The sequence below is a fragment of the Anser brachyrhynchus genome, assembly GCF_964034855.1.
Source record: "Anser brachyrhynchus genome assembly, chromosome: 2".
Taxonomy (NCBI): Eukaryota; Metazoa; Chordata; class Aves; order Anseriformes; family Anatidae; genus Anser; species Anser brachyrhynchus.
Window position 1 is genome coordinate 97,129,159 of NC_137695.1, and position 25,366 is coordinate 97,154,524.

At 40.5% G+C, this 25,366-nt stretch overlaps 1 protein-coding gene across 1 annotated transcript in view; it reads right to left on the minus strand.

Annotated features, from left to right (window-relative positions):
* AHRR (aryl hydrocarbon receptor repressor) overlaps positions 1 to 25,366 on the minus strand; it is a 93,072-nt gene that overhangs the window by 27,040 nt on the left and 40,666 nt on the right. Inside the window, exon 4 of the mRNA XM_080580429.1 lies at positions 8,266 to 8,366. Coding sequence (XP_080436555.1) covers positions 8,266 to 8,366 — 101 coding nt within the window. The remainder of the gene's footprint in view (positions 1 to 8,265; positions 8,367 to 25,366) is intronic.

A 25,366-nucleotide genomic window follows, 5' to 3' on the forward strand; every position in this document is an offset into this window, starting at 1 on the left:
ATCTGGAAGAAGGTAGGATGAAAAGTTAGAAGAGACAGCTCCTCTAAGCAACAGCAACAGTTGCAAATCTTAAGCCGAGTTTTAGGCCAGGTGAAGCCCTCCCCTAAACCCTTCTGAGGGTTTAGTCTGAGCAGACACTGGTTTTCTTATTGTTAAAAAAGTCCAGTTAGAGAACTCTGGGGGTTTTGCAGTATTGGGAGGAGGGGGAAGGATATGAAATGTGTTGGAGAAAATGCCTGGTTTTTGGCCACCATCAGCTTTTGCATCTAGGAATTCCTGGAAGAATTCAAATTAAAACAGGATATAGAAGCTATTTTTTTTCTTTTTTCTACTCATAAAATTTCAAAGACAGTTAAAATTAGAATGATGGTAATTTCTGTTGAAGTTCCTGGAACAGGAACAGAACTATCTGAAGGGTCCTTATCTCTCCTCCTTTCTCCAAATCAATACTATATCCTTGACAATAGAAAACAGTACATTTAATGGTCAATGTCACGCTTTTTAATAGCAGTTTTCATTTCAGTTCAAAGCTGTCAAAAAGCATATTCCAGTTGTATTAAACGAGGTAGGCAAAAAACAAGAAAGGTACTCAGTATTTCTGTAAATACTTTTAGAAGTATTTTCATTCAGTGATTACCAAAAAATATTTACATATTTTAAAAGTATGTATTTGTTTTCTTTTGAAATCTTCATAACCACAAAAAAAAAAATATTGCAAATTTGAAAAAAATCTTAAGACAACATACAGTCTTGACTGGATCTGCTTTCATGATTGTCACTTTGCCTTACTGGGAAGGCAGCTAGATCATTAACTTTTCTGACTTAAGAATGAGGAATTTACTGGAAGCAAGTGTCAGCTGTAAATACACATTTAGGCTATTAATTTATAATTTCACCAGTTGCAGACAAGCTAACAATGTAAGATTTCAAAAATGTGAATTATCTATGAATGTAGGCAGTATTTAAAGTGTTTCTATTTTTAAAAAATTATTATTATGATTACAATACATGACTTTGTCATCTTCAAAAAATGGACACTCTCCCAAAAGCAAACATTCATCAATAAACTTGTACGGAAAGAACAGTGTGTTATGATTGCCCTAGCTACTTGGACGCAAGTCATCCAGTTCTAGTAACAGACTAAATCCCTGCGCATCGATACGATGCAGTGCTCACATCCAGACATTGAACCTATTGATTGGTGAGAACAGTTGCCAAGGATTATTTCTGAAGTCAGGGAGGGGAAAAAACTAATTGAGTTGAAACTGGAGAATATGTTTTGTTGCGGAGGAAGTCACGTGGCCACTGGACTGTCTCCAGAGGCACCGAAATAGCCTGAGCAGAAACAGAGGAAGTGGTTGTGAAAAGTGAGCTCGGGTGGAGTTTGCTGTGATGAGCAGCCTGGAGACAGAAGTAGGGGATCTTAAATTTGGATTCACATCTGGACTATGTCCAAAGCTGATGGACAGCTTCTTCATTCACCAGTACACCTACAGTTTCTCAGCTAGGCCTCCTCTTCTCACATCTAAAGCACTGCAGCACGTTTGCCTCTGTCCTGACAAATGGAAGCTGACTTCTCTGATACCAATACCAAACCAAAGTGATGCTGCCTCTCCTCTCTGCACACCTGCACTGGCTACTGGCTCCTCCTTCTCTATCACATTCAACATAAGCTACTTATCCCGATTTTCAGAGCTGCTCACAGCTTGCTCTCAATTATAATCTCCCATTCCATGTTGGAGAAGCTAAGTACTAAGTCTCATCAGTCCAAAATGTTTCTCTCTCTCACGCTTAGGCAATATTTGAAAACAAGTATTCAGTGGTGTCTCCCATGTTGCTAAGTCTCCATGCAAGCATCTGCAAAGGTACCTGACTTTTTTCCTTAAAATTATTCCTTAAAACTCTTGCGAAAGTCAGGACTTCCACAGCCCAGGCTGCTCATACCCGATGACTCCCGGCTATTATGGTTACCATTTTGCTGCATTATTTCCATGTGCCCTGTTGTCCATTGGAAAGCATTTGTCATCTCTTGTCTCACAACAAGATTGTAAATCTGAAGAGAAGGGATCACATCTGTTTCTGTTGTTCAGCACACTGTCAAGCTGAACTACGCTGCAGCCTGTATTTGAGGATCCCAGGCACTGTGGCAGCACTGTGATCGCTGCACTAGTAACAGTAGCACTGAGGACTGGAGTAGAAATCTATTGGTATTTAGAAGTCACAGGCTTTTCAGACCAGATTTTTTCAAAAAAGAGAAACAAAAAAAAGAGTGAGAACATTAGTTATTTGTTTAAAGGGCAGCAGAAGGGATATTTTTTGTAAAACATTGTTCCCATGCCAATTTTAAAGTCTGGATTTTAGAAATATGTCTATTTGCAAAGAAAAAAAAAAAAAAGGACCAAGACCTCTGAAATGTTCCTTTGTGTTTCGCCTGTGCCTGCCAAGAAGAAAGTGAATGTACGCATGTGATAAAGATGGCAAGTTACTCCTGACCCCATTTATGGCTCTTTACTTCATGGACATATTCTCTGTTAATCATCTCAAGAGACTAATGTCAGCTTAAATCATGTCATCTGAATTACTGGGAGAAGGTTCACGTCTGAAAACAGAGGAAAGCAAAAGGGTTATTTGGGTAACTTTTGGAAGTTATTAAATGAAAAAGAAAATGCACTGAGACCGTGAGCTCTTTATAGGAATTTCCTATTTTGGTAGCTGTATTTTAAATCCATAGATTAAAAGGTGAAGCACTGTATCATAATCTAACAGCTTTAGTTTAGAAATACTGTGGTAAGAGAGAGAGCACTGTTGAAAGCTGAAAAGGAATTCAACACCAGAATAAATCAAAAGTCTCTCTCTACCAGCTTCCGACTTCTGAAGTCTGTGCCTTGGTCATAGCCCTGGATAACAACCGTGCACTTTTGTCTGACTCCCAATCTTCCTTTTCAAGTTTAAATTAAAAAATAACAGGAAGAGTAAAATCTCTTGCTCTCAGACTGAAATTCAAACTGGAGTACTTTTTTCAAGAGCACAGTTTTATCAAGTACTGATTACATAAATCAGTTTGGAAGGAGGAAGTGGAATTACACTAACAAGTTTAAAAAAATTACAGGAAACCAAGTGGGAAAAGGTTTCCTATGTTATTTCCTTACACAGGGTGAAGAACAGCACCAATAGGATGTTTTCTAATGTATCATTTTCCAGCTCCCTTGGAATGAAACCTGAACTCTAGTTCAAACTGTTAGTAGAGGCCACCTGGAAATACCTTTCAGTGCCAAAATGTGCACGTACACCTCTCTGTTCAAAGTAACGACCAGAATCTTATTATTCACAGCCACTTTCAAAGTAACTACATATTGATAAATAATATGCTTCAAGCTTGCATTGTATTAAGCCCTGAATCCTTTACTTAGATAAAAACTACAACTGACCTTCATTGGTTTTGATCAAAACTCAATCTCTATCTCGTGTTAAAGCTAATAATAAAACAAACACCTCGTTGACTTCATTGGGAACTACCAAGCAAGAATGAAAATTTCCTATTCATATTAACGCTCAAACCTGTGATATGAAATTTAAAAAAGAATGTATAAAGGACTTCTCAGGTGTGAAAAAGTGCCTGCACCTGACTATGCTTTCTGCTTTGCACCAACAGTCAATTCCAAGCACAAATGCTGCCAGTTTTGTAGCTAGATACCTCTTTTGCCTCACTAGTCATGTTAATTGCAACTCAAGTCAGCAATATTCGTCTGCCAAATGCTGGAACAAAAGCACGTCTGCAAAACACAGCAACTCAGTTTGGAAAATCTGGCTTTAAATGATTAAGTAGACAATATAATGGAGCTGAGGATATTGATACTGCTGGAGAATTCTAAAGGTGACAGCACCAAAACTAGTTTTCACCTTTCTCCACTTCTGAAGACAGACATGATTTTAAGATAATTTTTAAGATGCCAAGCATCTTGACAGTCCTTGCCTAAAAATTTAAATAATAATCATACAACTGTTTAGGAGGGATGGAGAATGAGACTTTTGCCATAGAGACTTTGCTAGTTGATATGCAAAATGTTAACAATTTGTTATTTCTGCCACCAGTGAAAACTGAGAAGCCTGTCCTGTGTTTGGCCAAATCAAATGAAGTTTCTTTCATTGGCACAATGGGATCCCAAAGGATGCAGCAGCCTGCTGCTAAGCACACACATTGAACATGCAGGTCTCCTAGGCTCAGTCTCCTGACATGCTAAAATGAAAAAAGATCAGAGTAGTTACCTCCAGCTGCTCCGGAAGAGTGGAGAGGGCTGCAGGAAGGTGAAGATGTTCCAGCTGAAAGAACAGGTGATTTCAAGGAGCAAGGAGGCTTTCGTAAGGGAACCTGTTATCTCTGAACTATGTAGAAAAAAATAGGCTATGAGTTCTTTCCTCTCAATGCACAGACAGGTTGAGCCTGCAGTCACCCTGCTGGCTTGAAATTCAAATTACACCTGAAAGGCCCTTGCATTTCCTTCTCCAACACTTGGGTTTTATAGCAAAATAGCAACCAAATCCACTACCTTGATATTTTGTTATGTGATTATTTGTTTTTAGCAGGAAGAAGTTAACTCAGGTGTGCATCACTATCTCCACTTAGGAAGAGTAAATGTACAATATCATTGAATAATAAATACCAGGATAGTATGACAACTGGTCTCTTCAGTGCAGTCATAAACAAAAACATGAGACAAAACCACTGAAATTTAATTCTTGTACCTATCCTTAGCAGTAGAGGATTCATGGTGGAAATCTGTCTATGAACTGGGTAAAAAAGTGGCTTGGAACATCCTGAAATCAAAATGGACCTCCCCTAAAAGAGCGTGAGTTGCCGGTGAACATGGAAATGACTACACAGGCCAGGTCTGGCCTTTATCAGTATTCATCAGTGAGATAGGGCATGACAGAAGCAGGCAGCCTTATTCCATCAGCATCTGCTTGGGAGCTGCATAGATCATCCAGATTTCATTTTAACATTTGCAGTGCTTTCAATGTAAAACACTATTTTCACACCTGAAAATAATTATATCTAGTATATCTGGAGACAGAGATACCATAAATCCTGTGCTACAGCCTACAGTGATGGCATAGGAGGCCAGGAGACAAAAAGAATGAAACACCATGAAGATAGCTTCTTCAGCAGCAAATGCAGAGATAGAAATTTGAACATCAGTGATTCTTCTATAATGAGCAGAAAAACTGCAGAAGCGGTTTTGAGGTGGTCAATGAAGTCAAAGTAACAATTTCAACAGGGTTCTGTGGAGTAGATGGGTGGTGATTGTGCAAGAAGCAGTGTGAGCGATGATGAAGCTTCCTGACTGCTTGTCATGGAGAGAACAAATCCAGAGAGGGCTTCGCTCTCAACAGTGGGCATTTAATTCTTCAGATAGGATAGTGCATAACATGGAAATTACAAAATCGGGATGAGATATTACCTGCACAACAGCCTAGACTCTGAGTCTGGACTTGAGATTGTAAGTGCAGCATAGCTGGGGGAAAGAGTAGGAGGTGGCTAACAGCCATGAGATGAGTATTGCAATCAAGGCTATTGCCTAGATAACTACCAGTGATTCATTTTTATTTTTCCAAGTCATCATTTTATTGTGTTTCTCCACCCCACCACCACAGCATATAAATTCTGTCTGGATTTATTGACTGCCAATACAAGCTATACTCCCACTTTTCTGGTTAAGGGTTTGGCCCAGTGTTCTTTAAGCATTCGGTAAGGGGCTTCAGAAATTGAATACGGCCCTTTTTTGATGGGCAGACATGTTGCACAAGGGCTGCAGTACCACCTGTCTTGGAAAATATTATGACAGTGCAAAGTTAAAAATCATTACTGCAGTCAAACAGTTGGAGTCTGAAGTCTCCAAGGAGAGCAAAGATTGCAAGAATGGAGCATACTGAAAAAATATCATTAATAAAATTGGACTTTGGTTATTAGAGCTCTGTTTGTCTTCTCTCCAAAGAAAAACAAAAAGATGGCAAAAAAGACTCTCTTATCCAGAAGAAGTGATCCTTAAACTTAAAACACTGGATGAAATTATTTATTTAGATACCTGCTGTGCTCCACTAGAAAGTCTTTGATAAACTGGTATCATTGTTTATTCTATTATTGCTGATGAAAGCTATTTGATTTTAGCTGTAAAAATATCTCTATAAAATCTTAAATAAAAACACATGTTGTGGCAGAAGCCTTTAGAAATAAAAAGCATTTTAAACATACTTTGAAGACAGACTAATTCCATTGTTTTCTTTTAAGCTGAAAGGGGAAGTACTACGTTGTTCCAAGGCTGGAGAGGCACGGATAAATTATTTACCAGTAATTAGGATTCTTGCTATTCCATACGTCGATCTATACATAGAGCAGAGTGATCCTACCCACTAGAAAGAAAAATGCAATTGTCCCCAGTTCTCCATGAATGTTTCAGTCAGGGACAGTGTTATTCACACATATTTTGGTGAGTCAGATTATTCTGGTTTGTATTAAATAAAGAATCTAGGAGAGGTCGCATAGTGCAAGGTGGTGCCATGAAAAGGAAAGCAGCTTTTGACAGCTGCAAAGCATCTTCTGAGAGCCAATAAAGTGGCTAGATTCACAAGTCAATGCACAAAGCATAGCAACCACCAGTGAGGCTGTTTGCCTCTCCTCAGAAGGAATCACTAATGCGGCTGTTTAGTTAAAAGCACACAGTCCCTAATAACTAACATGGTGAATTTGGTCAAGCAACAAAAACCCACTTTTCATCACATTCCATGGCCACTGAATGAGCATCCGAGCCAAGCTTAGTCCCTAGAGAACACTCCCAGCAAGTCCTTATGAAAATTCACCCTTTTATTCTAGGTTAGACATGCCCATAAACGGAGCCTGGCGAATTCAATCCTATTAACATGCACTTAATCATCGAGTTAGTAATCCATATTAAGTATGATCCAGGATAAAATATCTCCCACGTATTCAAAAGGAATGTGACTCATATACCCTATAGAAAGCAGACCATTAGCATAGTCAGTAAAATTTGGCACCTTGTAAACTACCTGAAATTATATACCAGTGTTCTCTCCATGTGCCTGTAAGCAGTAGGGCTACTGCTTGAGAATCCATAAGGATTATAACTTGTGGGCACCTAATACATACCAACCAAAGTGCAGACTAAAGATATGAGACCATTATTAAAAATTAGATGCTCACTGTATTTATCATTCATTGCAAGCCCTGTACTGCCTACTAAATGAGAATAGAAATTGTTACAAATAATACCTGACAGCCAAATATCTCATTTTGGCACTTGTATTAACTAATCAAATGCATCTGTGTTACTAGCTTTGAAATGTAAAATTAAAATCTTCTGAAATATAAAGAGGAAGGAAAGCAGCATGCCAGTTCTCATTCCATAGACTTGTACAAGTTATGATACCGGCTCCCACGATAAAACGTCTTTCTTTTTTCCTTTAATAGTATACAGCGTTTGTTTGCTGGAGGTTACTATTTAATTTACATTTACATGTACCTCAGGGCTGTCATTAAAACATTATTTTTGTACCATAAATATTACCCTATCCAAAACAACTATACATATGTAGTCTTAATCAAATAGGAATTTCCAAGGATCCTCAGTGTATAAAAGGCACAATTGCATCATATGGTTGAAATGCAGATGTATGGCAATGAACTGCTGTGCTCTAGCTGGTTCAGTAGTTCACAGCAGTATTAATTCTTCATCCAGATTAATGGATCCAATTCTCAGTAACGGTATGGCCCCTTTACGCTGGCCTGCCAATACAAAGTCATCCTAAAGAGGATAAAAATACATAGAAAGAAAAACTTCTGCACACATAGCTTCCCTCAGAGCACAGAGCTGAAGAAGAAGGATAAATTAAGACGTCCCAGAATAATCTTAGCTCAGATCAGAAACCCAGCAAGCTCCTGTTGGTACCCTCAAAATGTGTGCCAAGTAAAACACATCTCAGCTATCACTCCAAGTGACAAAGAACTGTGAACCAGCCCGTGGGACGGCACTGATCGCTTACAGGACGTAAGGCTCCAAGTGCTCCAGCAGAGACTGGACAGGACTACCACGACTGCCAGTTTTGCTCTTGCAAGAGCTCACAAGTATGCTTCTTGAGTGAGTCACACCAAGATGGATGGTTTGTTCCAAGTTGCCACAAGGAATTAACTGGCATAGATCATCAAACAAGACAAATTACTTAGAGCCCGAAAAGACAGCATTTTTCACTCACTTCTAGTAGAAGTCCACCTTCTTGTACAGCGGTCTTGTTACATACATTGTCTTCTTTTATCGTTTGGCCAACTTGTTTCTTAAAGTGCTTTTCTTGAATGGCTGTTGGAAAGAGTTATTATCAGTTTAGAAATCATATGGATTAGGGCCACTGGACTAAAATTCTTACTTAGGCACTTAACATCCACTGGTTTAATTAGGAAATACTGTCTTTATAGTCTGGATCTCAGTTACTGACAACTTTATTTTGTTGGGAGGGAGATAGATACATACATATCTGGAAGTCCAGATGTTTTTTATATGAAATATCTATCACACTTTTTATTATACATATTTTTTCCATTACTGTATTCTACATAAAGCAACAACAAAAACCCACAGGAAAGAAATAAAAGATAGTTAGCAAGTTGTTTTGTTTATAAAAATATGTATTATGAAAATATAAAGAAATGCTTATATAGCTCAGAAGACAAGAGACTGAAATACGTTTCTTATTTTCAGTGCTGACCTTCTTGGCATCAGATTATTTTCAGTCTCACTGTACTCTATTCATTTTTAGGAGTCCGAGACTGATTGCAATATTCACGGGAATGTGCTAAAACTGTTTCATTTTTAAACAGAAGTTTAAAGTTTGGTTTTAGTAGGTCATTAATTACACGAAATTCATGAAAATCTCTCACTATAGATTTTGCACATAGTTTTCCTAATAATAATGAAAATCTTCATGGGGATCGAAATGCCTGGCAACTGCTTTTCCTGTGCATGGGTAATCATTGCTTGATCTAAAATATATTTGAATGCTCAGATTGAAGTCTTCAAACTGATACATCCCACATAAAAATCCCTGAAATACAGTCTCATTTCTGGAGATAATGAGAACATTTTTGAGAAGGCTGATGCCACTTGTTAGACTGGGGTTTTCATCATCTAGGAAATGTGGAGTATTTATAATATGGTCAATAAAAATGAAGGAATCAGCTTCACGTGTACTGCCCCATCCCAGTGCCTGACTGCAATAGGTCACACAAATGTCCAGGCAGCAAGCAGAGATTCAGTTTTCAGTTTTCCTTCTCATGCAGAGAATGAGAGCATGCCAGTGAGAGTATTTGGGACATTTGATGCACATTGTCTAGAAGAGAGCTGAAGCAGCCACAGCCAGAGGTGGTTAATAATCCCCCAAAAAAAGGCTGAGACAAACAGGAACTGTTTATATCAAATCAGAGTAAGAAGGGGAGACAGCCAGCAAGGCTCTACTGCACTTGAGCTGTTGGTTAAGAGTCATGAAAACGGGTTTTAAATTTTTAGTAGGATATCGAATTTTAAAAAATAGAAGTCTACATTTTTAATGGCTTGAATAACATTTCTTGCGAGTGACTGAGGATATGACCTAAATGGAGTCACTTCCTCTCCAAAGGGCTGTACCAAATCCCCTTATCGAGGTAACAGCCTAGTGAGGGGCAGTTGCAGGATACCTCAGCATTTTACAGCAGATGATGGCAACACAGAACCGTGCTGGCTGAATATTCGAGATGTTTTTTAGCTTGCATTGTAAATATTTGCTGCCAGCGATAATGCCGGTCATTACCCCAAGCAATCATCTCAAATGTATAATTAGAGGCAATAAATCCCTCCCCTGGGCATGTGAAAATATATCAGGAAAACCCAAAGCTGCCGAAAACAGCTCCCTGCTCATGTTGTCCAGCCAAAACAATTCTGCAATTTCAGACTTGTAAGCTAGGATTCTATGAATGGGATACAAGGATTCTTGAACTTACACTTTCATTTTGGTTCACCATTTGAACTAATCGGAAAAGGACACTTTCTTTTTCCTGGTCAGCCAAGCCTTCTGCTACATCTGTCCCGAAGAACAGAGGCACGGCTATCACAGCAGAGCGTTAGACACTTGTGACAGTAATTTTTAAAAGCACAGCCCCTACTCCAATGGCCTCTTCCAGAATTTTCCCCCTCAGAAAAGATGTTTTTGTAGCTACTTCCGCAGTTGCTTGCCGTCTTTGTGCAGGTTAAAGGACAGACAGGGAGGGGTGGGAGGAAACGAAGGTTTATTTTTTTTGATCCGTTCTTTTGGCTTTGTGAAAATTCCACCAGTTCTAACTTCATCGTTAGTGGAAACTATTATTGTACCCGACCGAGCGGGCCAGAGCTCCCTGCCTGTTTGTTAGCCTTCAGGCTCACACAAACAGCAGCAGAAGCACAAGAGATGTTTGTTCCGCAGCTAGTCTGGCTAGTATAAATTCCATCTCCGAATGGAAAGTATTTTAATGTTATTTCGCTGGCTAGAGTTACCCGTATGTTAGGCCACACACATCCGTTTCATAACATACTCTACTCACTGGCCTGAACTCTAAAGAGACCTATTGCACCATCAAAGACGACTGACGCCCTTCGTACCACGAAGCAAGAGCCCCTCCGAGGCAGGCACGTTTGCTCCTTGCACCTGAGGCAGCAAAGCCTTCTCGCTGGTCACTCTCTTTCTGCCTCCCTGTGCTGGAAATACTCTATTAATCCACCCGTCGGGGTAGCAGGGCTTGGCTCATACGGCAGCAACCACTCAGAAGAGACCACTGCTGCTGGTAGCACGACGCCTGGAGAGGGCAAAGCAAGAAAGGCAGAACACCACGCAGATCCCCACAGTGAAGGAGGAGGAGGAAAGGCAAGATGTGGCAGAGAGGGAAGGAAAAACTGCAAGATGTTATCTTAACAGGCAGAAAAACAGGGAAAAGAGAGCAGAGCAGCCTAATGACGGCCCTGTCAGCACCAAGTATCAAGTGGGAAAACTGAATGAATGTACTGACCATGACTGGTGGCTCAACAAGACAACTGCATCCAGGCTGAAACGTTACATAAAATGGGGGCCCCTCTGGAGCAAAAATTAAGCCTATAATGATGAAAGCAAATGAAGGACTGGAGAACGCAGGAGCGCTGTCTCTAGCAGGCAGGGAGGAGCAAGTTGTGGAAAGTTAAAAAATAACAAATAGCTAATGATGACTCAGTGACCTGAGGGGAAAACTTCTGGCTTGTGGAGTTCCATATATCAAGAATGGGGCAAGAAAATACTGATATTGCAGGCAGTCTGATGAACGCTGCTGGCTGTAAAATATATATAATATAATATAATATAATATAATAAATAAAATAAAATAAAATAATAAAATAAAATAAAATAAAATAAAATAAAATAAAATAAAATAAAATAAAATAAAATAAAATAAAATAAAATAAAATAAAATAAAATAAAATAAAATAAAATAAAATAAAATAAAATAAAATAAAATAAAATAAAATAAAATAAAATAAAAAAAGGAGAGTTCTAGCTTTACAGAGTCTTAGATTGTTTTCTGTGGCAGAAGCAACTTTTTCAGCTAGATTGCCAGCAATTCAGTGTAGAACACTCACCTACTAGGTTCAAAACTGGCAAAGTGAATGGATAGGAAGCAGGAACAAGGGAGACCTTTTTTTCTGAGCAGAAATTATCTAACTTGCATTTCCAGAACACGAAATAAAACAGAAGATGGAGCTGTTCTGCCAAAGAAGATGAATGAGTGTATTGATACCATAGGGTGATAAATACAAGATATACAAGAACCAGGGCTGACAGTTTTGCAAGTTCATGTGATCTAGTGAGTGTGGTGCAATCACAGACAACGTTAAAAAGCCACAAGTCTGGAAATGCTGAGTCCTATAGAAGGACAACACCGTGGAAATATACAAGGCAGAGGGAGAGAGGGGGGAGGCCAGGAGGAAGAAAAGGAGGGAGAAAAAAAAAAGTGATTTCCTGAAGGAAGAGTCAAATATCTGAGGACATTACTTCAATTTCTGATTTAAAAGTGATGAAAGGAGTGGCCACTGAAAAATAATGTTGAGTTAGAATTGACAGCTAATTAATGGGGGAAAAAAAAGTCCACAGAAAGCACGGTAAGTTTGGATGCCTGGAGTACCGAACTGTCTTACACAGTGCTGCTGAGCCTTTCACTGCTGCACTATGTCACACTGTAAAAACCTGGGATCTCTTTTGAGCCTGACAGGAGCATTGCAATCTACATTTACAAACCAGTTGGCTTGAGTATTGGAATATATAAAGAACAGAAAAGCTGCCTGACACTTTAAAGTCTAAGGACACATCATGAAACCAGCCACCCCTTTTTGCCCAGAAATAACAGCACATGTACTCATTGTGGAATACGCATTCGTTCAGAGGGATGGAAATTCCAGGACTCTCATAAAACTGCACTTTTTAAACCAACAGGATTACATTCTCTAAAGTATTTCTGTATCCCTTCCTGCACAAGCACAACCTTCTTTCTTCAGAAAATAATCATTACTACCTGCCAAGCTAAGCTCTATAACAACCTCATGCATGGTCAGGCTGTACCCCAGCCATCCGCTGAGGTTCCCTGTGTCACACAATGGCATTGGAGCAAAATGGGCAGCAAAGGGATGCTATTTCGGACCTGGACACATTGTCTGGGTTCTGTTGAGGTGGAAGAAAGGGACAGTACTATTTTCTTCAGGCTCAGAAGGATGCAGGTGTATCAGCGTCAAGTCTATCTATGAGGAGTACCTGTGAGACCAGCGATACCCCAGGGAAAAATTATTTCTTAAAATGGGTAGATCAAAATATCTGAATCTAGTCTGCAGTTTCAGAGATACTGCTTTACAAATAAACGTCTCACTTTTGGTAACTGTTACTCGAAAGGAAGTGAAAATCGGGTCTTTCTTCCTGGATCGCCGAGATGCAGGAAGAATTAGCTATGCATGCTACCCTGAATGCTAAGAAAACAAAACAACACGTCTAGGAAACACTCGGTCTGAGAAACTCTGCTAAACAAACCTACAGCCACGAACCCAAACGGTCTGTTTCCTCTTGACGTGTTGCAGAGGACACTGAGTGACAGTGAGGACAGCACAGTTTGGCTACACACCAAAATTAAATAATATGCAGCATAGAGAACATTTACAATGCGTTGCTGAGCTATATGAAAGGGACGCTTTCAGTCTGAAGTGCCGCAACAGGCAGGCTGCACCGACGTGCCGGGAGGGGAAGCGGCAGCGAAATCCACCCTCTGAACGCAAGATGTGTGGTGCTCGGTCCCGGTGCGGAGGCTACCAGAACGGCAGATGCAATTGTGCTAGCAATAACGCAAAGTTTCTCTCCCCGACTCAGTGGTTTTCTCAGTCTGCTTCTTCTTAAGAGATGCTTTGAAATCCGACTGCCCTTTGAAGTTTCTCAAGTACAGCATGACATTTATTTAAGGTACAACCCGAACTGTTTTCTTTCCAGATCCCATCCCCTTCCTCTCTCTCTCTCTCCAAACGTGTTTTCTCGATTTTCGGCGAGCCCCGCACGCCTCCCACGCACGAGGGGCACCAAAATGGTGGCCCCCCCGGGGCTCGCCCCGTCACTCTCTCCCAACGACGGCCTTGCGTGACGGGAGCTGGCGGCACGTGGGCGGCTGCCGGGCATGCCGCCACCTCGGCGGGCTGACACCCCAGCCCGGCCAGAGGATCCCGTTTGATGGGGAGGCAGCGGGGGGAGAAGGCCCTCGTGCGGAGGCTGGCTGCTGACTAACCCAGGCCGCGCTCTCACGCAACCCCTCCGCCTGTCAATCTCCCCTCGCCTCTGACAGGGGCCTGGCGCCCGTTCAAACCCTTGCGTGCAAGCAGGCGGGCCGCCTTACCCTGTGAAGTATTTCATAATAACAACAGCTGTTAAATATTGATGACTCCTGGCAAGCTCTGAATGCTTTTCATGAAGGTTAAGCCTTCGTGTAATGGAACCTAATTCCTCATTATGCACTGTATCAGATATCTGGAAGTTGCCTAAAAAAAGCAAGGGGGCTTAAAGTACAGAATCAGAAAATAACTCTCCCGCTTCAGGGAGGGGGGAGAAAACCAGCAACGTGAAAGGCAAGGAGTGTTTCTGTGAAGTAAAAGCCTTTCACAAACAGCAAAAAAAAAATATGCTACGGGAGTGACGATCGAAGCAGTGGGTTTAGCTATATCCCCCCAGGGTCATTTTGTGTTTTTATAAATAGCTGCAGATGAGGTAAATTTCGTAAGGCAGCAATCTGACTGTCACTGTTGTCTACGTGCACATGGTAATTATTTTTTCAGAAAAAAAAAAATAGAAAAGAGGGAGAAAGCTGGCTTCCCCACAGCTTCTCTTATAGCATCAATCTAGAGAGGCCTGGCACATGAGGCTGCTTCATGGCGATCAGGCGAGACATTGCGGTGATGACGGTGCATGTCCCGGGCTGCTCTCCTCCAGTCCCCAGAGAAATCCCCCCTGTGCCTCTCTCTGCCCTCTAAAGCTTCTCTCATGGGTCCAAACCCTTCAGCAAGGATGCCCCATCAGAGAGGGCATGGGTTCAGGGTAGGAGCTCGTGATAGACAAACCAAGCCTATGGGATGGAGCTGGGGTGATGCCAGAGCAGGTAGTACCAGAGCACCAGCTAGAAGGCAGTCTCAGAGCCTGGCTGGAGGTGAAAGAGAAGAAAGACACACCAAGGACTTCCTGGCTAGCTGAAAAAGTCAGAATTTTTTTCTCACGTTGCCTTTGGGGATAACCACCTAGACAAAGCAAGCTGAGGAGCTGAAAACAATTGCCCACGTATTTTCAGCTATGATGCAGTGCCAGGAGCTCTGTGAAGTTTCAGAAAAATATTTTACCTGTGGGGACACCAGGCCTATTTAGTCAGTTGGGGTAGGGAATCACAAAAACATAGTAAGATTTAAGATGGAAAAGACCTCTGAAGGTTATCTGGTCTACTCCACCCTAACCAAAATAAAGCTAACTAGAGAGACAGGTTGCTCAGGGTTTTTGTTGAGTATCTCCAGTAATGGACATTTCACATTCTTTCCAGGAAAACTTTCATTGCTTGATTACAAATAGAATTCATTTTGTAAGAGAGGTTCATGGTTGTAGGTGAACATTAGAATAAATTCTGTATGTTATGCTTGCCATTTCCACAAATCCAGGTCTGTAAAATGTGCAGATCACTTTAAGAAATGCTGAGAATGGTTAAGTGGTGGCCATGAAAAGTGTGTGTGTATAAGAAAAGTGTGTGAATTAAGTTATTAGCTTGACTTTTTTTTTTTTTTATGTTTTATTATATCTGTATCTCACCAAACTAGCACACAATAAACCACACTTGTGTTTTATGTTTTTATGTAGTCTGGGACTGTAACATCTCCCTTATCCCATAACTTCTGAGCGATCACAGAACCAGAGAAAAACCGTGCCTCCATGCAAAACCTAATTGTGTGATGCAAGCAACAGATTCAAAATAACTTGTCCAGAAAGCACATCCCTCTGCGGCTTACTGTTGCAACCTTTCTCTCTTCATATGACTCGACAGATGATCTCCCCAACCGAAAACCCCACGTTGTGCATTGACAAAGATGTTTTAGAAATCTGTTTGCATCACCCTGAGTAAATATTTGATTCATCATTTGGTCTGGTAGAATATATAGGCTATAAGACTGCCAAAGACATACACTCCCTCCTGTATTATCCCAAGATATAAGACTTATTCCAAGTAATTGTGTTCCATTTCATTTTCATAATTCCATTTGATTACCTACTGCTTTAAATGTGATGGGAACCTGCTTATTTATTGATTTGATCCTGAGGCCTTAAAGTTATCCCTGTATTATTCCATTCTTAGTTTAATTAAGCGGTAATACAGTTGCTTGCCTGAGTGTGTATTTGCTTGCACAGCCTTTTGAATAAATACATACAATATAAATTCTAAAGGGTTATTCTGTCAAACTACAAAATGGATTGCAAGCCTGACTTCTAGGCAATCTCAAGTAAGAAATCTGCAATCCACTTAGTCAACTTTCACATCAGTATCCACAACCTTCATAAAAATTAAGATGATTCTAATAAATTTTTTGCCCCTGAAGGCTTGTGCTTGTAAATTCTATGTTCATTAATTAGAACTGAGTTGCAAAGCGTAAGTTTAGTATAGAAAAATAAAATAAGAGAATTCTTATGTATTTAGAGGACACGCTTAACAATGGTTAGTTCCAGTGCTAAGGACCTCAGAGTGTACAATGTAATTTTATCTTTCTTTTGCTTTAGTTTCCATTTCTCTCTGTTCTGCACTCGGAAATGCTGCATGTTAAGCCAACGTAGAGGTATTCAGACTTCACCAGCTAATCCACATTAGACTTACATGTACTACAGTGTGTGCTGACCTGCTACGTCCTAATTGCTTGAGCAGAATCTCCACAAGTCCCACTGATCATGATATACTTACATATTAACATGTATAGCACTTCAGGACACATTACTTCTAGTATCTATAGAGCAGATGGCCTAGCAAAATGACTTGCAAAATTTCCCAACTCTTTCAAGTGTCCCTCATGATAGTTGTTGTTTGAATAGCTGTTCATCTTTTCCCTTGTCCACATATTAAAAAAAAAAAGAAACAAAAAAAAAAAAACAGGGGAAAAGAAAAGCTTCTCTATATCCTCTGAATTCTTGGCACTTTCTCTCTTTATAATCAAAGAATGTAGTCCTCTTTTGATATGGATCATATTATTTCATTGTCCCAAGGCCATTTTTCTACTAGTTTGATTCTTTCAATGAAAACAACAAAATTATGGCCATTGGGGTCTATATCAGAGGCAGCTCCCTTTGAGGACAGACAACAGTCTACAACTGTTTATTGAGCAAGACTAATCATTGCCTAAAAAATAAAAATAAACTTTCCTCCTTTTGCGGTAAACAACCTGCTGAAATAAATTTGAATCTGAAGTATTTTTCAGAAGCATAAGTCATGAGACAAGAATCCATTTTTTCTTGAAATGACAGCTAAGGAAAAGGTTACATGTGGTCAGAAGTATGCTACTACAGTTTACTAGAATGTTCCCCACTTAAAAAAATTAAAAAAAAAACGGCTCTAGGAGTGCATCTTATAGAAGAAATGCAATAACGTCCTAGTAAAAGATTTATTTGGAGAATATCAGAACATTTTTAGTCTTTATCAGCTGCAGAAGATGTGCACCAGTTTACCCTCTTCAATTTAGATCTACTGTTTAGAACATTTAGTAAATCAATCCCTGAAGAATGAAATCAAATCAAAGGCCAAGCATGAAAATAAACGCAACTAGGAAAGTGTATGAGAAAGCGTCTCTCACCCTTCCTGATTAAATCAATCTGACAATGACTGACTTATGTGAAATTTACATTAACTTTGCTTTCCTTTTTGGATTTGATAACCTGTTTCCAGCCCTATGTTTCAAACAGGCTATCTCCTGAGCTTCCACTCCTCAATATATCCTGCTTTTGTAACATTCTTGTCCCTTTATAATTTCATTTGCACCACTCTGCATGGAAAGGCACTGCCTAAATTCATACCTCCGAGAGGGAATTTAAGTCAGTATCTCTTAGAAGAGAGTTGAAAGAGCATATGTCAGTAGGCCAGTATATCACCCAAGAGACTGTTTAAAAATAGCCAAAGCACAAGATCTGGAGAGGATAAAGGAAACCTTTAAGATGAAATAAACATTGCATCTAAAATATTCACACTGAGACCTTAGTGCACAGGATGTGCATATGTTACCCAGAAAACCAAATCTGGCTTCATCAGATTCAGAGTCAGAAGTATCATAAGAGCAATTCCTTAATATCTGCCTTACATAGCAGCCATACTGTATCCAATGTTAGAGGCAAAGGCACAGGCACATTTGCTTTCCAGTGTACTTTAAATATGCAAACACACTTGACAGAAGAAATGCAAGAATCTCCACCTTTCAGTCAGATGAAGACTGCAGCACACTGCTGCACAACCACCGATAAATATACACCACAGAATAGGGCTCTCTCTAAGGCAGAGCTGAATTGCTTTGGGCTTTGCTGCTGTCTGTTGAGACTGCCATGATGAGACTGACTGTGTGAAGAGTTGCCTTCAGAGGTTCAATGGACCTAACAAGTGCAAAAAATATGCCTGAGAGGAGCTCCCCTAGTTTTGTTTTTTCTCCCTCAAGAAGTAAAAAAGGTGTTGAGACACGGTTAGGGCAAATGAATACCAGGAAAATGAGTATCTTAATTAAAAAAAAAAAAAAAAACAGAATTAATTTTCCAGATAATTTTAAAACACTGAAATATTTCCTAGAAGTTTTTAGAATATTGAAAAAAATAGTAACATGAAAATCTTACCTAAAAGTTACAAATGAAGTACAAGCCAACAACTGAAGTCAAAAACTGAAGGACGTACCAGAACACTAAACTGGTAATGTTACAATTCCTGGATATGTTTATTGTGCTTCTTATGCACACTAATACTTTAATGCACGCATTTAAAGTCTAGTCCTGTAAAGCTATCCAAACAGATGGACCTTGCTCCCAACTGGAATCGCTTGTAAGTCAGAGGGACTGCAGGGAGGACATTATGGTTTGTCCAAAAATAAATTGTTTTGCAGAACAGGAACCTTCGCACATGATGTGTTCAATTACTACAAGAACCTTCATTTTTTCACTTCCTCACCACCGTTTTGCTTTGTCTCTTTTCACAGGCAGGTTCCTTGATCAGAAAGAAGATCCTCAGCAGACCCTAAAGACCCTAAGCGGGCCAGTAGTGTGCTTACATATTCTCTCCCTGTTAACACTAGAGAAATTACATTTTAAAAAATGCCACAGTCCCTGAGTCAAAGGCCAGAAATAGGACCTTCAAAATTTCTAAGCATAATGAAAAATACTGTCTTTAAAAGAGACAGAAAGAGATTTGAAAGCTCTAGAAATGTAAATTGTGGCCCTGCTTTGATTTGCTTTTTCGTTTTTAAACAGAAAATTCTTAGATATGGAGATAAAATTAAAAGGCTGTCACACAGTTCTTATCAGACTTGTCCCATGAGAAGACAAGGAACAGCCAAACAATGTTCTGTTTTTCAGAAACAAAGTTCTAGCTAATAAAATATAACCCTTTCTCCAGTTTCAACTCTAATGTAATTTTGTCATTAACTTGAACAGGCAAGTCTTACTCCTGTGAAGGTGTCTTGACTCACGGCAAGCCACCGAAGAAATAACAAGTATTCCTTTCGGGAGTAAGGACAGGAATCCTGTCTCCTTCTCATGAAATATATGGGATTGTGGCCTCAACTATCAAGAAAATTATAGTTAAATACAACCTTCACCAAGCGATCAATAAGAGGTGAATAGTATATGTAAAGAGAATGATGATACATATATTGCTTCTAGTGCGCTTTCTTCTTACTCTATCAAGGTCTTCTGAATGAAACTGGTGATTTCCTACCTACTGACTCATCAGATCTGTTTTACACTCATTATCTAACATAAACATCATTTTATACTGGTTTTTCTTCAGTTCTAATGTGATTTCCATTGGACGTACACTGAGACTTGCTGCCAGAATGGGTCTAATAACCCTTGAGACACAACTTATCAGCACTATGCTAAGGAAAATATGAATTGGTTTAAGGCAGAAAATGAACACTGCAAGTTGCAGAGAGCAAAAGCAAAAAAAAGCTTATTCTTTAAAACTGTGAAAATTAAATGAAGAAAATCTGTGCTCTAGACCCTAGTTTGTTTTTAAACCACGTAGTTTTAAGAGGAATCATCAAAGACTTAGTTTATGAATGCTGCATCCCAAAGAGGCTTTCTCAGTGGCGAGCGAGCATTTTTCCTCCTGTCGGGGCAGAGTTGCAGGGAGGAGGCTCATTTGTGCATTGCTGGTCTCGCAGGCAGCAGAGCTCTATTCCTCTGATCAAGAGATCACTTTCATAACCACTTTTCTGAGGTCACAAATGAGTCTGCTGCAGTCACGCAATCCCTTGCCTACCAGAGTTTACTATAACAATACAGGTTCACGAAAACCTTTTAAAGAGGCAGCACATCCTTTCCACCAACACAGATGTGCAGCGCACACACGTTATCATACAGGCTTAACCGAAACGTGTCATGGGACTGTTATATTTCATTTCTCAGTAGGGAAATAAATGTATTGCTTGGTGTATTATCTGGGTGGAATAACGTTCCCTGAGTAAAATTAAATAAAAGATTACGATAGGTAGCGCCAGAATTATTTTAAAGTATACAGGCACCTTTTCCAAATATTTATTCAGCCCGTTCCTTTTTATTATCTTAAGGGTCCGTGTCTGCCAACCATGTGCTACTGTGAATTATGCTAATTAAGATATTTGAAAGCCATGGTAAACAGTGAAACAAACATTAGATTAAATAAACAGCAGATAATGATTGCCCTGAATTAAACATTTGCTGCTGCAGAGTTAGAAGCAGCAACGATACAGAAACATACAATCAGGAAACGGGTTTACTATCAAAAATGTATTCAGAAGAAATACTAGGAAAGTAAAACGAGTACTAGTGTAAGCATGTTTCTCGGACAGAAAAGCCTATTTTATATTTTAGCTGAGAGTATCCCACAAATGACCAACCTCCTAACCTGTTTTCATGGAACAGGCATGCAGGCAGTAGCTGGAATGGCCTCTGGTGATGGGGGCAGGGGAGAATTTAAATTTAAAAATATATATATTAAACTATTTTTCTTGCTATGGTAAGTTAACTCTACCCAAAGAATGCGGGTTGGCCTATTTTCACAACCAGTTAGCACTAGGAAAACAACTGTTGTTGTTCCATCACGAGTTATTTGCATTAATGTACTTCATTTACCTGAAGTAAAGTTTTCAAAAGCTTCTAAATTACTCTGGAGCCTGCAATTTCAGAAATGAAGTTGGACGTATCGCTCGTTGACTTTTTGGGAGGATTAGTATCCAGACACATTTCATTTACAGGTAGCACAAACAGGCTTGCCCAAACCAGCTTTGTAATCCAGCTTAAATAAGTAACAACAGCAACGAGGGCACAGCGTTAAGCCCATCGAGGGCTCACGTATGGGCTGGGATGACTCGTTTGCACGCTGTCTTGTGAGTTGGTTGCTATTATTAGCCACGCCAGCCAGATTAAAGCTAGATCAGGTACACCCACACGTGCTACACAGCCAGCTTCGGGGACTCTGGAGATGTACCCACAGGTTGTGCAGGGCCCTTGCTTTGTCCAGAGATATTCAGGCTTGACCTTGATGCGTATCTCCATCCGGCTCGAGCACCGAAGTCCCCTCCCATCTGCACTAGAGCTGGCAGTTTACACAGAAGACAGCCTCATGGCGTAGCTTTCATACGAAATTCATGCCTCCTCAAAATCAGCCTCGTCTCCGCTCCTGGCCCTGCCTGTACTTATGGATGGGAATTGGGCTGGAAATGTGGCAGGCTCAGATGCCGAGTATCATCGGGAGGTGGTGAGATAGACTGTGATCTATAAATGGGGGGTGTTGACAGCCTCCAGAGTGACTTCTAGGGTAATAGTATCAGTGCAGACAAGGCTGGAGGCATTTTCAAAAGCAGGCCATAGTTTCAAAAATTTCTGAAACTTATTTGAAGAGGTTCCCCCCAGTCTTATGTTACTGGTTTGTTCCAGTTCCCTAACACAACTTCCCATGGAAAGGAAAACTATACAAGGTCAACTCCTGCCTAAACAAAGAGATGTGACTTTTCCCCTCTTTATGAAATTTGCCTAAACCACAAGTTAATCTAAAATGAAATAGTCCTGGATAGTAATGTAAGTATTTAATTAACATGGCAATTTTTCCTTTGTAGTTATGGAAAGAGATACATGAGAATACTGTTGTGTTACTTTACCTTTACAAACAAATTATCCTTTTCTTCTGGAGGCAGTTGGCAAAAAAATCATTGGTAACAGCAGGAATGAATATACATATGGGTATTTCAGGGTAAACAGCTGCTAGAATATTTGCTGCTCAGCACTGCTCTGTACAGCGGTCTGGCTGCAGAGCCAGTACCTAAAATGCCTTGTGTTAGTGACAGTCTTTTTTGTATTATTCGCTATACGAAAATAAAATATTTGTGTTTTTTTTTTTTCAAGAATATGACCTCTTTTGTTCAAATACAGTGAAGACAATTGCTTTAATTTTCAGGGAGATGTACGAAGGTGTCTAATGAATGTCCCCAAGTGTTTTTGGACCTGCAATTCTACAGGAAGAATTGTCAATAATTTAGTATACTGAAATCAGCATAAACAATGACCTTCATTATGCCAATTTCCAAACAATTCCTGCCTTTCCTCACTCCCTAAGCAGCTCTGAAAAGTTGCCTCCGACAGCCAATGATCTGTACACCACCTATATACCTGAGAGAACACGGAGACAGTGGTTTGGATTAGCTGCAAATCTGCCTTTAAATTCCTTTTTTTTCAGTCCTTCTGCAAAATTTATTTCATTTGAAAATTATCCAGAGAAATGTAATCCAACTCACTTACACTCCCGCTAATAATCCAAAATCAAACGATTTCAGATTAGTGTAATACAAATCGTTATTTAATACATAAATTGACTTTAAATAGCTACTAAGAGGTATTCCTTCATTAGAAATAAGTTTAAGTACTGTGAGAAATTACAGTAATTATAATCAAGCTTTAAGGATTTCTGAGTAACTCAGTTACAAAAATTACATCAAGCATGCTCAGGAGAGAGCTGCCACCCTCTTCTCTTTTTCCCTTTCCTGCTGCCCCAAGATGCCATCCATACTTGGTGCTCAGCTGCCTTTCTACCACAGCCCCGTGCTTTCCAGCCTTTTTTTTTTTTTTTCTGGCAGTGGAGTAAAAAAGTGTTCTTCTAGAGCAACGTAAATGATGTTCTAGCTTACACAGGACTGCTGAAAGATATCCTCAGTATCCAAGTAGCAGGCAGATTAAAGAAGACAGCAAATAGTGCGGCTGCAGAAAGAAGTTTAAGGCGAGTTAGGACTGCAACGGAGCCTTCTGCACGTGGCGGGGCATACGGCGTGTCCCAGCACTGCTCTGCCTTTGCTCGGCGTACAAAACGAGAGCAGGAACTGGAGTGCCTAACCGTAATGCTCTGCGACGGTCAAGGCAGCACAGCTGGGAGTCAGCAGTCAAGGCAGGACCGGGGGCAGGCTGGGAAGCGGGCAGCCGGAGCATTCTTATGCCTAATGCATTTTCCACTGCCCAGATGTTCCACAGTCGCCACCAGTTGTGAGACGCTGGATGCGCCAGTCCCCGAGGGTGTTCTGACCCCTGGGAAGCGCTAAAGAGGCCCAGGCCTGGCCAGCATCGAGGAGGCACAAAGGTATTTTGAAGCACTGATCGTCTCTTCTCCCACTCAGTCCCTGTGCCAAGTTTAGCTGTGGTGCAGGAATTCAGCTGTGGTGCAAGATTCATTTTGTACTTTAACCCAATGAGCTAAAATACCATCTGAGACCAACATGTAGTTAATTGCTGTGAGAACAAAACTTTGAATTTCCTGACCTATTCAAAGTTTGAATTTCCCATTAACTCCACACTCCCATACTACCAGATGGTATACAGGATGTACTTTCCAAAACTCCCTGCATCGGAGTGCATGCAAAGAGAACAAGATGAGCTGAACCTCAAACCCCTGGAAACCTGCTCTTTGTACACGGAATGGCAAGCTTCTAAACAAAACGATGAACGTGCCCATGCAACCCCCCTTTCATGCCGATAATCCTTCTGATGGAAACTCTTGCACCAAAGCTATCGCTGCATGGGGAGCTGGAAAAGCACTGGTTAGCACAGCTGACTCATCCGCTGACTAGCCCACAACATCAGCCACAAAGGACCAAGAATGCTGGTGGTGGCATGAAGCGTGTGGGTGGGAGCAAGGAATAAGCAATCATCTGGCAGCCTAATGCAGGAGGGAGGGTTGACAACAATCATTATTTATTCCCCCCTCCCGCCCTAAGGCTCCATCCCTCTGCTGCAGTGATTCTCATCATCTTGACGCTGTGGTAGGGCTCTATGCAGGGGAGGGAATGAAAGGTACATCCCCTCCCTGTGGCCCATGCAATGAAAGCATCAGCTGGCTATCGGAGCTCGCCGCACCCAGACCACATAGGGCAAAAGGCCCTCGTGGAGGAGAATGGAAAAGAGGTTTGCCGGGTCCTTCTTTCACCCAACAGGAGGCGAGGACAATGTATTACTAGCAAAAAAAAAAAAGAGCATTGCTTTCCCACCAAAGTCAGTCAAGAAAATAGATGGAGACCTAGTGCTGGAACAGCAGAGGGCAGATGTAAGAAAAAGCTCTTAGAGAAGAAGAGAGGAATACAAGGAAGAGGGAGGACATTGTAGCAAAGACAGAAAAAGGGGGAAAGAAAACTATGGAGAAAACAGGAAAATCTACAGATGAGGAAGATACAAATAAGAAAAGCATCTATGAAGAGGTGTTGTGGCTTATCTATAGGAAAGCTGTTACAGTTAAATAGGTGGAAAATAATTCTCAAAGATTTCAGAAGAAAACAGATTAACAAACTGTAGTCAATGAAACAGGGAAGGAACGGAACCGAGGTAAACAGTAAAAGCAAATGCAGGAAAAATTAAAATTGGCGGATTTAATTAGAAGCTTGACATGGAAGTACACTGATAAAACCTCCAAAATTGATTGCCTGTATCCCATTACCTCTGCGTTAATCCGAGTTCACTTTTCAGTGCTCTTTCCCTCCAGCAGCCTGCTAATCTGGCAGCAATATGGCTAGCTGGTGCCCAATTTGCCTAGCACGAAACCCTCTCCAGCCAAGTTACTGCGGTAGTGAAGGTGTGAGCTCACCCCTCCAGTGTTTCACCATTTCCAATGGCATTTGTCTTTAATTTGTAAAAATGCATTTAAACTCAGGCAAAGGCATTTTCAAAATACTGGGCCAGATTCTGAAGGCCTGACTTGTGTTACTCTACTAATGCCACAGTCAAGTAAAACATAACAAGGAATTAAGGGCTTGACCAGTTGTCTTTGTTTATTTCCCAATCAAACCTGTTGTTTTCTTAGAAAAGGCTTTTTGCCCAAATTTTGTCTACAGTAGGACTTTCCTGGCAGATTGCTTCAGTGGGAAGGAGATTAGGTTTCTCACTGTCCTCTTCATCCTTGGAAAGTTTCTGTTACATTTCCCAATCTCCACCACCGGCATTTCAGGGTACATGAGCATACACCTCAGAAGTCTTCCCCAACATGTTTTTCACATGCTGTTGTATATATATAATTTGGCGATGGAGC